At 40.4% G+C, this 16,609-nt stretch overlaps 1 protein-coding gene across 11 annotated transcripts in view; it reads left to right on the plus strand.

The window, feature by feature from the left end:
* Nucleotides 1-12,228: 12,228 nt before the first annotated feature.
* The window catches only part of LOC143146703 (hemicentin-1-like), a 382,634-nt gene continuing 378,253 nt past the window's right edge, over nucleotides 12,229-16,609 (plus strand). For 9 of the 11 annotated variants that reach the window (XR_012992051.1, XR_012992055.1, XR_012992054.1 and 6 more), the window contains exon 1: nucleotides 12,229-13,306. Coding sequence is in view for 6 of the 11 variants with exons in the window: in XM_076311234.1 (XP_076167349.1) it covers nucleotides 13,201-13,306 (106 nt within the window). In the remaining 5 variants the exon portion in view is untranslated. The remainder of the gene's footprint in view (nucleotides 13,307-16,609) is intronic. The other 2 variants (XM_076311236.1, XM_076311235.1) reach the window with 1 other exon arrangement.

The following is a 16,609-nucleotide window of genomic DNA, read 5'->3' on the forward strand; positions in this document are numbered from 1 at the left end:
CGAATCCTTACTCGTCTAATCGTACCCGATTACTGATCCACCAGCGGCCAAGTCGAAGTCGAATCACGCTTAAAAGCCTACGTGAACAAGGCAAGCTGTCCGTACTTGGTAGAGTAGACCGGACCTACGCCTTCGCAATTTTCCTTTACGGATTATGATATGATTGTGCGCTTAACACACACGTGCCACACAAACAATAAACACACCGGCAACTTTGCGTAAGAAAACCTTGCCTCTGAAATCGTATCCTTAGCGAAGTTCGACGTAACGAAAAATGTACTTGAACAGAATAAAATAAAAGAAAAATTTCACGGCAAATGTCGAATGGTAATCCATAGGAACGTTTGAATAATGCGAAAATCGTATATGAAGGATTGCGTGTAAAACTAACGTAAACAACTTTCATGTAACCGTACATACATATGTATATAACTGCAGAAACTTTATATAAACAATTGACTCGTGTTTACTCGATGGTTGAGTACATCAATAATTTAAATATGTTATAAAAGTTGGAAGTTGTTGACGAAGTATATTTATAAACCTGTTTCCGAATAAATAACTCTCAGCAGGCCTAGCTTTAATTCTTACAGCTTCTAGCGTTGTAATCCTATTTCAGTCTGATTCGATAAGGTTGAATTTAAAACAAACGAGATACACAAATGAGATATATAAAATAGACGTTTCATTTCATGGGAATTGGTGTTACGGACGAGATTTAGAATGTATATTTCATCTTACGGAAATTCGTGTTATACGTTCCAAAGCATTAATCTCGTAATATAGTAGTGGTTTTGGGGTGACCTCTCCGTTTAGAACGGTCATTTTCAGAACTATATTCAAGTGAGTTATCGAGTCGGTAAAGGTAGTACACGTAGAAAACTCATCTCTGTAGATAGGCGACTATCTTTTGCTTCAATCGGATTTTCTAAGAGGAAACTTGTTTCGAAATTTGCAATTAAAAATTGTCATTAGTGGTGTAGCAAGGTTATAAGCACAATAATATTAATATTAATAATAATAATAATGATAACAACATCAACAACAACAACAATAGTAATAATAATAAAATACTGTAGCGAGTATATCGCGATTCTTGTAAATATTTGGAAAATCATTGGAGAATTCAAAGTTCTTTAGTTACTCGGGTTTGAATAACACGTTAATACACGATTGCATATTTACTACGTATAGTTCAACTCGTATCTGGAACTCACACGTAAACACAATTGCGCAATGACTTCACAAAGATTGAATTATGAACAATCATTTGCATGGTATATAAACGATATTAAAACATACTAAGCCGCGAGCGAAATACAATAATATATGACTCACTCCAATATTCCATCGACATTGTTACCGCATACATTTCCGCTATTATAATTCTCCTTTCACAGTGAATCACAATTGAATCGAAGACAATAAAACTAGTATAGTAACATACGTATCACCTGTTGGTTTTACTACTTCGAAGATTTTTCCAATAGTCCGCAAATTTCGTTCGAACTGATCTCAAAGTGTCATGGCGCTGATGACGCGACGCTAGCGCCACAATTTCAATCGGGAATCAATAACGGAAGCAATAAATTTAAAATACGTTTATCGAAGTAAACAAGGCTGCAGTATAATTAAACCATATATGAACTCGATTTTGCATAAAATTTTAATTTAATCCGAGGGTACAGATGGATACGTATCGATTAATACCAGTTAAAGAATGGAAAAGAAGGGCCAAGCTGCAAATTTTGTTCGCGACACCGATTGAACTTACGATCAAAAGTATATTAAACTGGCTAATACACGATCAGAAAATAAACACGAATAGTAATACTGATTACTAGAAGCTATTAGACATTATTAGGTAAATAATAGCTATTAGATATAAATAGTCCGCAAATTTCGTTCGAACTGATCTCAAAATGTCATGGCGCTGATGACGCGACGCTAGCGCCACAATTTCAATCGGGAATCCCTAACGGAAGCAATAAATTTAAAATACGTTTATCGAAGTAAACAAGGCTGCAGTATAATTAAACCATATATGAACTCGATTTTGCATAAAATTTTAATTTAATCCGGGGGTACAGATGGATACGTATCGATTAATACTAGTTAAAGAATGGAAAAGAAGCGCCAAGCTGCAAATTTTGTTCGCGACACCGATTGAACTTACGATCAAAAGTATATTAAACTGGATAATACACGGTCAGAAAGTAAACGTGAATAGTAATACTGATTATTAGAAACTATTAGATATTAATAGGTAAACGACACATATCTTGATTTGGAAACAATTGATACAAGAAATGTCGAGTTAATTTCGTTTTTTGTATTCATTTTTAAACATATTCAAATTTCTTTTTCTAATTGAAAATTCGATTAGATTATACCAACGGGAATTTATCATTCTCACAATCAGTTTCTTGTTACTCTTGCACACGGTAAATGAATTAAGATTTGAGATAAGTGGGCACAGTGAGTACCGTATGAGTTATATGCAGGTTGATAGAACAACAAATGATTTATTTATTGACACATTTTTTTATGATTATCGACTAAGGAGTTTCCATTGATACGGTTCCTAAAATTACCGTTCTGTGATGAAGGGGTCGCTCCAAGACCACTGATATTTTACGCAGTCGGTATTTCAGATTATGCGACTTCATTTTTGTAAGATGGAACATTTATTCAACATCTCGTCTATATAGCTTGTCGTATATTTACAATCATTCAGAATAGTTAAATAATTCTTAAATTCCCAGTAAAATTAGTTTACTAATGTATGTAACTCTACAATATTCGAGGAAAGTAGACGTTCTGTATTTGAAAGTAGATACCTTTCGATTTAAATATATTTTTCCAACTATATTTTTGGAAATGGAGTATAGCATTCGCCCTCATTATAATTAAATAGAGAGTAAATAAATTAAGGAGGTGGAGATAGGATATCTGGGTAAACAGTCAACAACTTGTAAAATCGATTTCAAGTAAATGCTTCTCGACTCAATTAAGAATTATTCAAGCAGCTTCATTACCAAATATTTTGAAATTTAGTTTCGTAAACCGGAATATTAATATTTAATACACGAACAATTAATTTTCGCAATTGATCGAATATCTTTTCGTTTTAAAAATAACGAATATATACTCTGCGTAACAAAACGATTGAAGTAATTCCTTACCCTGACAATTTCTGAGACACATTTTGCAATCAGTAGTCGTTACAATAATAAATTATCAAACTTATTTTCGTCCAAATTACATCTCTAAAGAGATATTATCGAACGCAAAATATCTTTCGAAAAAAAAAAAGAAATGTTATACGTAAAAAATATATGAAAGAAATCCTGGATTGCACGTTGGAAAATGTACAAAGAATTGCAAATTACAAAGAATGATAAAATATTTTTCGCGTAACGATATTTCACCGAATATAAACATATTGCCATCCGTGTGTCGCTAAATACTGAATTATTAAAATATCGGTACGCCGTGTAATGAGTATATAGGTAAATACATACGTGCGAACCAGCTGAAACGGGTGGACGAAAGTGGTTCGGTCCGCAATGGGTCGAATATGCCTAAATTTCACGTATGCGCGAAGGTTCCCCAGAGACGAAGAAACCAGGGAAAATACTATGTCGTTCCACAATTTCTGTGTTGTTTCCTGAAATAATCGTCACCGTTTATTACCGCGAAGTTGTCAGGATACAAATTCCCCTCGGATAGGTTCAGTGTCGTCCCGGAACTCGAAATGCATAGTGCCACGTGAGAGAATTAGGCGAAGATGATTGTACGGAGGGAAATTAGATAGTCGCTAAATAAGAAGAGCAACGGAACTCGTTAACAAACCGAGAAAAACGTATTTCTCTGTTCCGTCCACGTAATTTTAATTGCACACTATGTTTCAATAGGGATTCGTTTACTTATTTTAATTACTGTGTATTCGTATTTTATTTTAACGCCTGCAACGGAGTGGAAGTCACGATGAAAAGAGAGGAAACTGGATGTTGAAGCTTGACAAAATGCGTAGAACTTCTCGCAAAAATTTGTAATGAATGTGGGTATATAAATATTACCCTCCTGCGCATATTCCCGTGCTTCCGCATGCATATTTCAATTTCAAAAGCCTTTCACCCTGACGATCTGTTTCGCGAAAGTTTGCGAACACGCAATCAGTAAAAATCTGGATTACGTTCGTTTTAAAACGAAACAGAAAATTTTCCTCGGATTTCATTATACTCATCGGTTGGCCACCCGGTTCATACGTGTCGTCAAATAATTTTTCTGTCCGTCGGGAGCATTGGGAAGCTAAATCCTCGGCTTGCAATTGTCAAAGACTTTTCACAAATGAAAATTCACAATTGTTCGCAAAGAAAGGTCGAATGCATTTTTAACGCGATAACGTAAGTGTTGGTGATGTCGGTGTCTAGAAACGGAAAATAAATTTTTATACGTATCGATACTATTACACTATAATTCGCAAATGTGTCGCGCTACGAATTAATAGAGGAGCATCGATTCCAAACGCGAAGTTGTCGGTATTATTAAAATAAACTTCACTGATTATTCTTTTCAAGCGTTCGAGGTAATAGAATGTTAAGGTCCAATTAGTCGTGTACAGTTTGTAACAGAAATACAACGAGGTCGTACAAATAGTAGAAGTTGAAGACGATAGTGTGTTTAAATGTTAGGAGTCAAGATTCCGAGAACAAATTCCGCGTATCCTTTGAACGCCGAAGTAGGCGCCAAATATGTTGGCCGTTCAAGGTCACCGAGGCGCGAATACTATACTACGATGCCGAATCGCTACATCGGGTACTTTGTCGTTGTACTTTTTGTTCCATTCATTTGAGTTCATTTCACCCAATCGTTTGGTTCAAAACCAATAGAAATTGAGACACAAGGCTAAAGAAAGATAAATAGGTTTCATTGGCACTTGAAATACAGGCGAAGGCTATTCGATTCTCGTGTATGCGAAAGAAGTCAAAGCTGAACGTGCCGAAGAGAGAAGGTGTGAACATTATTGATCGAGAAAGTGGGGGTTGAGCAAATATACTTGGTTTCAACCTTAGCATCTTAATGATCTGGCTGGAACAGTGGTTGCCGAGTAGAAGTTGGATGCCTGTGTGCCTCTTTAATGAGAAACGCAATCACATTTAGGGTATTCTAGAGTTGTACTTATCACTTAAGTGACATCTTAGAACACATCTCAGCGTTTCCTCTCACCTGGCATTCCTGTGTTCTTAGTTTCCACTTTACTTTCTCGGTGATGGGATTTTCATGTTATTTCGATTCGTGTTCCACCTTAGATTCTCCTTTTTTAATCAATGGCATTGGTCGATAATGGCAAGAAACTAAACACCGCATAATATCGGACTCCTTGCTCAAACAATGTTCGAGATATTAAATGTTAAAGCCCCTATTCTCCAGCAATACGACGTCCGGTAGTTCTCATCCTCCTATAGTTTTACTTCTTTTACACAGTATCGGATAACACCCGATAGGTACACGATAGCTCTACGTCACATCGCCCGGTCTTATCCCCATCACTCACCCCACCACTCTCAGAACACTCCCTCAGGAATCTTTTCTAAGTTGTTGAGCTATACCTCAAGTAGTTCACTATATTTCTTCTCCTAAGTATACACTTGCACACAGATCCCCGCAGTTTACGCGAATTTTAACGTTCACACTAAAGCACAGCTCCAAGTTATAGCTCTCAAATATCATTCTGAGATACAAATAGTCTCTCGAGCGGAACCAACTAGTTTTTAGACGATATCTTCTCGTCGAATAATATCGTAATTGTTACGATCTTGGAAAATATTCACTCGTCACACTATGTCCTCGGACATAGATCTTTTTTTTTGGCTACCTTTCATCGCGACAAGAAATTCTTCCGATTACTTGCGAAAAAATATTTCGATCCGTAAAATTTCGACCAAACTTTGTTCGAGGTGTAACTAAATTCTGATCGTTGATCGAATTTTGTCCACGTATGAAAACTTATGGTCGATCGATACCGGTTGATCGATGATCAAGAAAATATATATATACATATATCGATCGAACGTTCGGTTAAAATTGAATTTCGTAATTCAATACGTAAGTAAGACGTATTGTTCGAATTTTTTAATCGAAGGCGTTACGGAGAGCCAAGTATCTGGTGTACGGTGTAACCGAAAAGTGTTTTATCAGATAATATTTGTGACGAAAGGTCAAGCGCACATTTCATAGCCAGAGCTTGCTCTGAATGCCGCGTGTAAGGATTTCCTTGATCGTACACCCTCTCCTTTCGACATGGGCCAAGTCCTTTGCTAAATCGTCGCCGGCTGCTTTCCGGTACAAAGAGATCTTATGCATATGGCTGAATAATCCTCGGGCAGAATGTAATGGCTGCAGTCCTTCGAGGAACTAGGACGACCAATATTAAATTCTCGCGGCGCTGCAAGAAGTCCGACATCATCTCCTACGGAAGGAGCCTTTTTCGCGAACGCGCCCCGCAAATATTGACACGATGCTTTCTGCTCGTGTTTCGTGCTTTCTCCGTACTGTTCTACTTTAACGAATTCCTTCTATCGTGAAAAACTTTCATCCTCTCTGCCACGGCCCCTCTCCGTTTCCATTTTTCAGTTCGTAATCGATAAAAGAACGACCTTTTAGCCGAGAGCTGACGTTAAATCTTTTTTTGCAACTTCATCGATTCGTCGCGAATGGATAAGGGAGCAGAGACTTGTTAGCTGACTGATTCAAGTGGACAAAAGCTGCACAATCCGCCAAATAGGTGCCGGCGAAAGGGACAAGCTCCGGTCCTTCATTGTTCAATGTTCCCCTATTCATTCTCTCTGTTACTTTCCAGGATCTTGAACAGGCCCGACGAAAAAAGCTGGGCCCGTTCGATGAATTATTTAACATCCAAGGCTATCGTTGTGTGCAACATTAATCGAGAATTATGTGCATAATTGAATTATAATTTTGGTTGGCGCGTCTCGCGAATACACGAATCGGGTAAGAATTTTTTCTCGTACGATTCGAGAGACAGCCTCTCGTTTCTTCGTTCTGGTTTCAAAATGCTCGATTTCTTGTTTCTACGTAGAGAATTACTTTCGCGTACGATTTTCTGAAAAATCCAGCTACCAACCGAAAATTCTATTCCAAATTTTCGATCGATTTTTGAACAAAGATTTGCCCTACGTTCGATTGCACCATTTGGATCGTCACTGGTCCCGTATACGAGACCGATACTGTATATTCTAGCCAATTAGTGTGCGAGGAGATGCAATTAATAGAATACTGATATCAATAGCAATTCCATACTGACGTCGCCCAACACTCGGAACTGATAATTACTATTGTCTAAGCTATAGAACGTGTCTGCCACAAAAAGGACAAAATATTCTGGTAAACTCTAGTCGTCGATTCGTTTAATCGAAGTTTACTCGGGCCCCAATTAATTGCCTCGCAAACTGAGCCGCGTAATTGTTTATCGGTTAGCGAGCGTCGAAGTGCGCGAGGAAAGTCGTCGATTCGTAGCCGCAATTACGGTCGCATTTATTCCACGAGCCACGGCACGAACTCCGCGGATTTACGGAGTTTTATAAGTTCACGCGAAAAACGGTGAGAATTTCTGCGGTGATACATCGTGGCAAGCGATTCGTGTAACGTGTAATTTAGGTTTCATTCGACCGGGATTCCCCCTGTAGGCGAAATCAACGAAACGGAATGACGCTCCAGGAATTCGAAGCTCAGAGAGGTAACAATAGAAAAAGTAGAGGCAACGTCTACCGTGCGAACGAACACTGTCGTAACTGCGGCCTAGATTCCGCTCCGTTCGCGATTTCGGTGATAGAAGGCATCGATTAAAACTGCTAATTTGCTTTTGTTTCCCCGCTGGCCCGCGAAATACAAGTTTTCCTCGTGAAATCGAAATCAATTCTCCTTTACCGGTGTCCCGTGGTGTTTCGCGTTACGATTAATCGGCCGAGACGCTTTCACGCGACACGATCGCGAGATACTATTTGAAATTTAAAATATAGGGAGATACCGTGATCGAAATATAGGAATTTCAAGGGAATATTAACGAACTCGTTCAATATGTAACGCGGTTTTTATCGGTACGTATCGAAAGGTGCGAACAAATAAATGTTTATCAACGATATAATCCTTCTGGTATTTTACCACATTCTTCCTTTTCTCCGTATCTCTTCCCAACTTCCTCGATAAAATTCTTTTAATTTTCATTCACGAAGTTGCTCACTTACATTTTTAAAATTACCTGTTGATCTTCGTTAAGAACGTCAATGTCTACTTCTCCACTTTCATCGATCAATTCCTTCATCGCTGTCAATGAAGAATAACTGGAAACAAAGTATTCGATTTATTTGCGAAGGAGCTATTGCTACTTGATAAAGGGATTTGGTCAATAATTGCAACGAGAGATTCGAAGTATCCATTTTACAGAAGTGACTTCATAATAAAATGAAAGTTCGCATCAGCGGGATCGGTAGGTACCTTTTCCGAAGGTTACAGAATAAAGTATAAATACACCTGTTAGTATAAATATACAGATAGAGGGCACGATGACCAATTTCGCTCAAGTGTGCAAATGAATATTATTGACGGAAGATTGAATGACAACAGTCCCTAAGAAGTTATTTCGACGGAACGAGACTCTTAATTAAATGCTTTTCCGTCCGCGTCTTCAGAAATAAGTAATTGTCCCGCTACGCTGTAAAAGATAATTAACTGGAAATTTGAAGAGTTTCGGTTGAAAGGAATCCTTTAGTCACTCGAAGAGTAACAAAAGATATCCGTCGTGAAGTTGGAAAAATTGTATATTTCAATGTACAGAGTGTCCCTTTTATCACGAGCACCTTAAACATCTCCGATGATATTGAAGGTACTAATAAATGCCTAAAGGAAAGTTGGATCGTTTGAGATGGCGACTACGATGATTAGAAGAAAAGAGTATTCAAGAGCATTTTCAAGATTAATATTTTTTCGAGCAGTACCATGTGTTTGTAATTATGTTACGACAGTATCGAGAGTATCGAGTTCGTACAAAATTAGTGTGAAATAACTATTCGTTTGAGTAGAGATACTAGACACATTCTTTACTTTTCATTTATCATCACTTATCAGTATCACTCGTTTATCAGCACTTACCGATTCTTTTATCGCGATTATTAAGATCGTATACTCTTCGTTGAATAATTCTGATAATCTATCGTGCTAAATAATTACGATAATGATCTATTCTTCCGGGTTTGTTTCAGGTTTTATAATTTAACCCGTGTTGCGGTCACATAGCGGGACGAGGCGTTTTTTCTAATTTAGTAAGAGCCACCCGCCCTAACGGGCCTTGCTCTTAACTTACATTCTTTTGTTGGCGTTAATGGGATTGGGCTAACGCCTATCTTGACCCGCGTGTTTATAATGTGACCTCTTTTAGTTAGCCCTAGAATCGTGGTGTGTCGATCGTATATCCACAGTATCTCGATTTAAATATTTCGAATTCGTGTCTAACGATAAAAATAAATCCGATGTTTAACAAGAGAAGGGAATTTCATCGTTGGAAGAACTTCTGAAAGATAAGTTCCGCGGAATTTGGTTGTGTGTGTTTCGCTTAGTTTCGAAACGATTTGTAGATACAACTGGTGCAAGAGAATTGCAGCAGATGCAATAAATAGTGATATTAGTGCATTATTTAGATGCGTCACGACTTTCGTTTGGCAGAACACGACGATGACGCGTGGTAGCGCCTTTTGTTGCGTTTGTGGTAGTATGGGAAAATTTTTTACTCCGGATGTACGTAATTGGCTATTAGCTTCATCCTCTGGATTCTTCAACATCCAAACGTGGTTAAAATAAGTTCTACCAATATTCAGAAATAACGGAGCTTCTACGTGAGAAAGGTGCAATCTAATTACCGATTTGAAATCGTTGACAGGGATAATAGTTTTTCACTTTTAATTCTTTTCGGATTGTTTCGCATAATCTCGAAATTCGTCTTCGTATTTTATCCGATGTTGGGGCTTCGTTGCAAGCCAGATTTTTCATTCATCCGTACAAAATGAAGAAGTTACGCAGCGTGATTCAATGGGAAACAGGTGCTCCGACGACCACGAAATGGCAGCGTTACTAATGACACCTGGATATCCTGAAATCTCTAACAACAGGTTGCGAAGTATGTCTCTGTTCAAGGTCAATATACTGTCAACACACTGTTCGACTTTCGAAGCGCGTGAGCGTTGAACTCCACACGAGCAAGACCACGAACACGGTACGCAAATTGTAACATTGTCCACAAATACCAGGATCGATGATCGTTTAAATTATTAAGCGAAAAGTCATTGAAATTTAGATGGTGTGAAATTCGCGTAACTGAATAATACAAAAGTTGTATCGTCATCCAATACTCGAGAGAATCGTTGAAAGTATCGTTCCCACGGTCACTTAACGTGTAAAATGCGCACTTTAAAACGAAAAAAAAAAAAAAAACAAAAAAGAATGTAGAACCTCTTTCAGTTTTACGATGAGGTTTTAAAGCGTTTCCCTTGCTGTTAATCACGTTTTACGTCAACCGTGTCGTTGTCTAGGAAATTGGAACAGGTTTACATTATTTTAAACTAGACGTATGTGCGACACGAAATTATAAGAAATATATAAAACATAGTAATTGGTTAGCAAATATATAAGATATTGCGATAACACATTTTTGTTTCGATCGTGGAAAGATAATTGTAATTACGAAAGAAAAAATGTCGGAGGAAAATATTACGGAAGAAAAAATGTTGAAAATTCATTGACAAATATTTATTCGCGGTACAGTATTTGCTCCGAAATTCTAAAGAGAACGATTAAACCGCAGAATTTGGGAATATTATGTTACGTAACTTGCGCAAGAGCGAGAATATTTTGTAAATTTTCGAAAAATCGAGAAAATAGTTAAACATAAAATAGCGGCGTTTAAAATAAGAATGTATTTCGGTTTAAACGAAGAATTTTCGAGCAGTCTGGAGAGCACGAACCACTTGGCGAATGGCACAGAGGCATCTGAATTCGTGGTGATTAATGAAAGGGAACCTCTGGTTCGAGGATGTTCACACTCAACAAGCGTTTGTGCTATGTGGAAAATCTTCATTTAAAACATTCAGCTTTACAGCTTTGTGTAAGTTTTACCACTGAATTCACGGTCAATGATGAAGCACGAACGCGGATACTCGGTGTCGGTTTTAAAATTGAAAAATATACCCGATAACGAAAAACACGAAATATTAAAAGAAAGGTAAACGATGCAAAGATATTACGCGTAAAACACTCGTTGAATAATATACACGATCGGATGTGGCTGCGTTTAATTAATCAGCGAAAATTCATTTACAACGCAATCAAATAACCACGATACGAAACGACACCCCTTTGTTTCGTCAATACTTGGCGTCGTTGTTTAAAATATTAATATCATAGAATTACGCGTGTCCGTAATTCCTTTCTACATTAACTTAATGCGCGTAACAATCGCGATGGGATACCTATCGGATGTTAATCGAACTTGTAAATGAATTTCCGAGTTTCCGTTTTCTTTTGCAATACGGCACATAAATTTCCGAGAGTTCGATTTATCGGGCAGAGAGAAATTTCTATTTGTCTTCCCCGAGCTGTGGAAACACTGCTTGTACGTACAATTCTCGTGGCTGGTCGACGTACCGAATCGTGAAAGGAGAAGGCCTTTGAACTCTGCCACTTGTTATAAAAAATTTCCTTCTCGATAGTAAGACGGAGCGCGTCGTTGTGTACCTGTTCGGAAAAACGATAGAAACTATTTATCGAATGTCTCCCACGGTGCGCGGTTGTCATCGAGATCGAAAAATTATTTTCGACGCGCTACGAATAGCGGATCACTGAGCGGACGGGGTGGAGAAAGAGGGAGAGGGGGAGGGTGGTTCGGTCGGGTGGTAGACGAGGGGCGAGCGGATGACTCGCGGCGACGAGATGTGCCCACGCGGTCGACCGGGGGTTGAAGTTGCACGGAAAAACCTTAATTCCGAGTGCAGGACTTTCCACCACCTTCCCGCGTTCATGCAGAGACTGTCACGGTTCTCCCATCTGCACCCACCCCGGACGGACGAGCTGCCGTGGCAAGCAGTCGGCTTCCTTCGTAGGGACATGCGCAGCGACCCGCGGAACGACAGGTGCGCGCCGTTCGCCACGAATCGCTTAGTTTCGGGTAAGCGTACGAATCGGTCGTATCGCGTTCGCGCCGCCTCGTCCCACGGGCACGTCGGTTGCTGGTTCTCTCTCACACGGGTCGGTCGTTGCGGTTTTTCGGCCAGACGCACGCATTCGACGCGTTCGAGGCTCGCCGATTACACGTAGTCGTTGGTCGCACTCCGCGCGTATTTCTACGCTCGATTCACCGTGAACACCTGACGGATAACGAAGGAGAGAGATATCGTTCCGCGAATATCCCACCGAGATCCTCTCTCCGGTTTTGCACTTGTCGACGCCCTAGACCCGACTTTCTCGGTTTCTCCCGTTCCATCTCTCTCTCTCTCTCTCTATCTCTCTCTTTCTCTCTCTTTCTCTCTTTCTCTTTCTCTCTCTCTCTCTCTCTCTCCTTCTTTCTCTCGTACGACACACCGTGGGCCGCACAGTAGCCCGCCGTTTATCGAGCGTGCACGTGCTCCACTCCGCGTTGCTGGTTCTTCCCTGTGTTCCGCTGACACGCTTTTAGCGGGCCTGACGGATTCTGGCCGCGCGCTCCGGGAAGGAGTATCCTTCCGGACCCTGTCGGCATCCTCGACTCGCGCTTCCGTTCACTCGAATTCGTGCGGGCTTTCTGCGCACCGGAATCAGATGTCCGGCAGACCGATCGCCGACTCTTGCGAGAGAACCACGGATCCAGCGGTCACTGGTTGCCCGGCGACCATCGGACCGGTGTGATTTTCGGCGAACTCTTTCGATACTCGAACAGCACCAGGACTTAGGGGACTGTACGGTTGGCTCGTGGATATATTATCGGTATTGACAGTGTGTTTTACGCGTGTGAAGATTCAGATTGGGAAGAAAAGAAAGAAAGAGAGTGAGGGAGAACGGCGAAGAGATAGATCAACGGTGGAGTGGTGAGACGAATGTGGTGCGTGAAGTATTGAATAGCGTTTCGTTCGTTCTGCGAGTTGCCAATTGTCGAGGATGGCCGGTAGACGGGATTTACTCAACAGGACTAAGGGGAAGGACACGATCGCAACGATCCTTTTGCTGCTTCTCGTCCCGTTTCAACTTCTCCGAGGTGTCGAAGGTGAGTTTCTTTTTTTTCTTCTTCTTCTTCTTTTTTTTTCTTTCTTCTCGTCGCGTACTGTTCTTCTTTTTCCTCTGCTCGAGATTCTCGCGTACGAACGCGCAGGGAGGAGATTACAGACAGGTCGCGGGACGCGGTAAATTCGCAGGTGGGAAGGAATTATTTCGCGTTACACGCGAGAAACGTGACCCGCGATGATTCCAGACCGGGGAAGCGCGGAAACGGGTCGTGCGTGAATTCAAAAGAATTACGTACGCTTTTCGCCGGGAGCTACGAACACCTGGGAAATTTAGAGGTTGTCGGGGAAGCGGTAAGAAACGCGGAAAACGTTCGGCGAAAAGGGGCAGGAATGCGAGAACGCGTGCACCGATGGTCCGCAATACGCGGAGAAATTTAGAACTGGGAAAACGAGTGAACACGAGTGGAAAGTTCTTGAGAGTTCACAGCCGCCGCATGATGTAAACGAGAAACAAAAAGATACGTACACTGTTCGGTCGGTTGGTCGGGTAAGGCAACGAACGTGAGCCTGTTGTGTCGCGTGTTTCGTGAATATGTTTCACGATATTCGCGGAACTCGCTACTCTAACCCCGGAAGCGTGGAACAACTTGGACTCGTCAGTGATAAACAAGCACCCAATTGTGTCACTTAAGGAATTTAATACCAGGAAAGCAATTAGATCAATTATTTGCTACGTCGAGTTTGATACAATGGTAAACAATTTAAGATTATTGTAAATCATCGAGGACCGGATAACTCGATCTGACGGTCGGTAATACGAAAACATTACCGTTACACGTTGCGTTGTAATCTCGTAGGTGGACGTCGTGTCGAAGTTCTTTTTATCATTTTCGAAATGCATCGTGCTATTTAGAAAATTGTAGTCGTGCCAGAATGTGATTTTTATCGACGATTTTCTACAGATTGTACGGCATTCTTTGCATAACTTGACGGGAAAATAGTTCGGCAAAAATGCGAAAGTAATAATCGGACGTGATATCTCTCTGCGTAAATCTTTGGCGATACGAAGCAACTCTTGGAAACGTATAAACGTTTCGAATCCCTTTTCGTATAATCCCGGATTGCCGACTTGGATCCATCGGCAAAGTTTCGTTTAACTGATTCTACGATCGGTTGTTCGAATGTTTTCTATTTGCGGAACCAGGGGTCAATTGTTCCAAATCGACGGGGCTTGTATTATTACGTATTAAAGTATTTCCCGAGCGATTGTCACGATTTTTGTCCAAAGAGTTGACACAAATGTATCTCCACCAATTCTTGAAACCGCTTTCACTGTTCCTCGCTCTCGATTCCAATGTATACAAAAGCGAGCGAGCGAAAGATGGCTACGATAAGTTCTACCTACTTGTCCGAAAAGTTGTCACAGGTTCGGTTTCGAGGCTCGAGTATATCTTATATTTTATTCGATTAAAGTTTCGTAGAAAAAAACGTTTCTCAAAATTTTACACGATTTATATACATTTGGAATAGAACGCGAGAGCCGATCGACGATCAAAACCGGTATAAATAGAAACATCTCACGGACTCTGAACGCTTTCCGTAAATTCAAATTTACAAGTAGGTGTCGCGTATATGGGTTCTTCGCTTTTTGCTTCGAACTCTGGCCGAATATTGAAGTAACTACGCGTGACATCCTAATTTCATGCGCCGAATGTTGCGCGACAGTTCTATCGAGATTATCTAATCATTTTCAGCAGTGTAATTTGTACCAGGTAGCCCATTCACCGATCCGCGATACAAACTTTGTACGCGCGTAGCGCTCGAAAAGAATAAAAAAAGTGTCGGCGAACTGGAAAATTAAATTTTTTCGATTACGAAATAAGAAGAAACTTTTCTCCGTCGGAAGTGTCCGATGTGTTTTTCGTCCGCGATTAAACAAACATTATCGATAATATTTATATTCCCTGTAAAGAGAAGGGCTAATATTTTCTTTCCCCTTTACGGTACGTATATTTCCTTTTTATCGTCACTTGCCTCGTTTTCTTCCGGATACGATAGTTTCGCGTTATTCCGTGCTTGGCATTTTCGTAAGGACCGTGTTACGAACGTTTCGTCACGATTGTCGACTCGGTAAGGAGTATGAAAATTTTTCGATCGTTTCTCATCACCGGGATTCCCGGAATTTGGCACCGAGACACCGGCTCGGTGAAATTAAAATTGTAGCAACAATTCGGGCCCCAGCTCGGCGCTGCAAATTAATATTTGCATACAGTGGGGTGGAAGTAAGCGTACGCGCGTGAAATCGAAACGAGGGAAAAATAAAGTTTCCGCTTTGGGAGTTCCGAGAGGCCGGCGAGAAAAATTTATAGTATGCACGTCATCGTACGAAAATGCGCAACGCTGCCGCGGATACTCTCCGCGTTTATTATCCAGTCCAGGGCCGCGCAGGAAATTCTGGGATATCTTGTATCGCACTTGGCGAGAAGTTAATGAACTTTGCAGAATTCACCTTCTTCACGGCGTAACGTAGAAATCGTTGTGTTCGCTTGCACGGAAGTGCTCGAACTGTTGCGAATAAGATTTCCCGTCTGTTTCTCTATCCACCGCCTTCTTCGAACAATTCCGTGAGAGAAATAACTCCATTGTCACCGATTGCTTTTCAAACTCGTAGCTTTTATCGGCAGTAACGTTTCAGCCGATAACTCCAACCGTTTTCAAGACACGAACTGTTACAGTTTTAAAAATCGGGAAGAACAGAGCTAGCCACGGTTATTTCACCCCGGATGTTAATTTTATCTCCCCTGGTTCAAGGTCAAATATTAGGAAATACCCGTTGGGTGGCTGTCACTCTTATTTTCGAAGTTTCGAGCGTCCCTGAAGAATCTTCGTGAGGGAAATTTTGTGACGGAATATTTGTCGTACTCGAATTTGGCGCGCGACATTACGCACGTTTGAAAACATCCATTTTGAAAACTTAGAGAGGTACCTGCCTAATGTTCCTTGTTATAGAGGTTTGTCGGATAGATCGATTCTTTGATAACGTTTTTATTGCGAATCGAAGGATATGTTCGTACAATATATCGCGTGAAATTATATCGCTCAAAGGCTACTGAAAATCAAAACAACTTTTTTACGTAACGAATACGATATATCGATATTGTAATTTACTAAGATTTACTAAGAAATTTTCCTAATAAAAATATCGGAAACAGTTTACAGTTAAAAGGGAAGTATTGATTAACCGCTCGAAGCTGTGTTCCCAAGAATTTGCGTGTCCCCGAATCGTTAATATTTCCAAGGAGCCGTATATTAACCAAATAAATAAAATTAAATATCAGAGTTCA

This window comes from Ptiloglossa arizonensis, chromosome 5 (assembly GCF_051014685.1).
Source record: "Ptiloglossa arizonensis isolate GNS036 chromosome 5, iyPtiAriz1_principal, whole genome shotgun sequence".
Classification (NCBI taxonomy): Eukaryota; Metazoa; Arthropoda; class Insecta; order Hymenoptera; family Colletidae; genus Ptiloglossa; species Ptiloglossa arizonensis.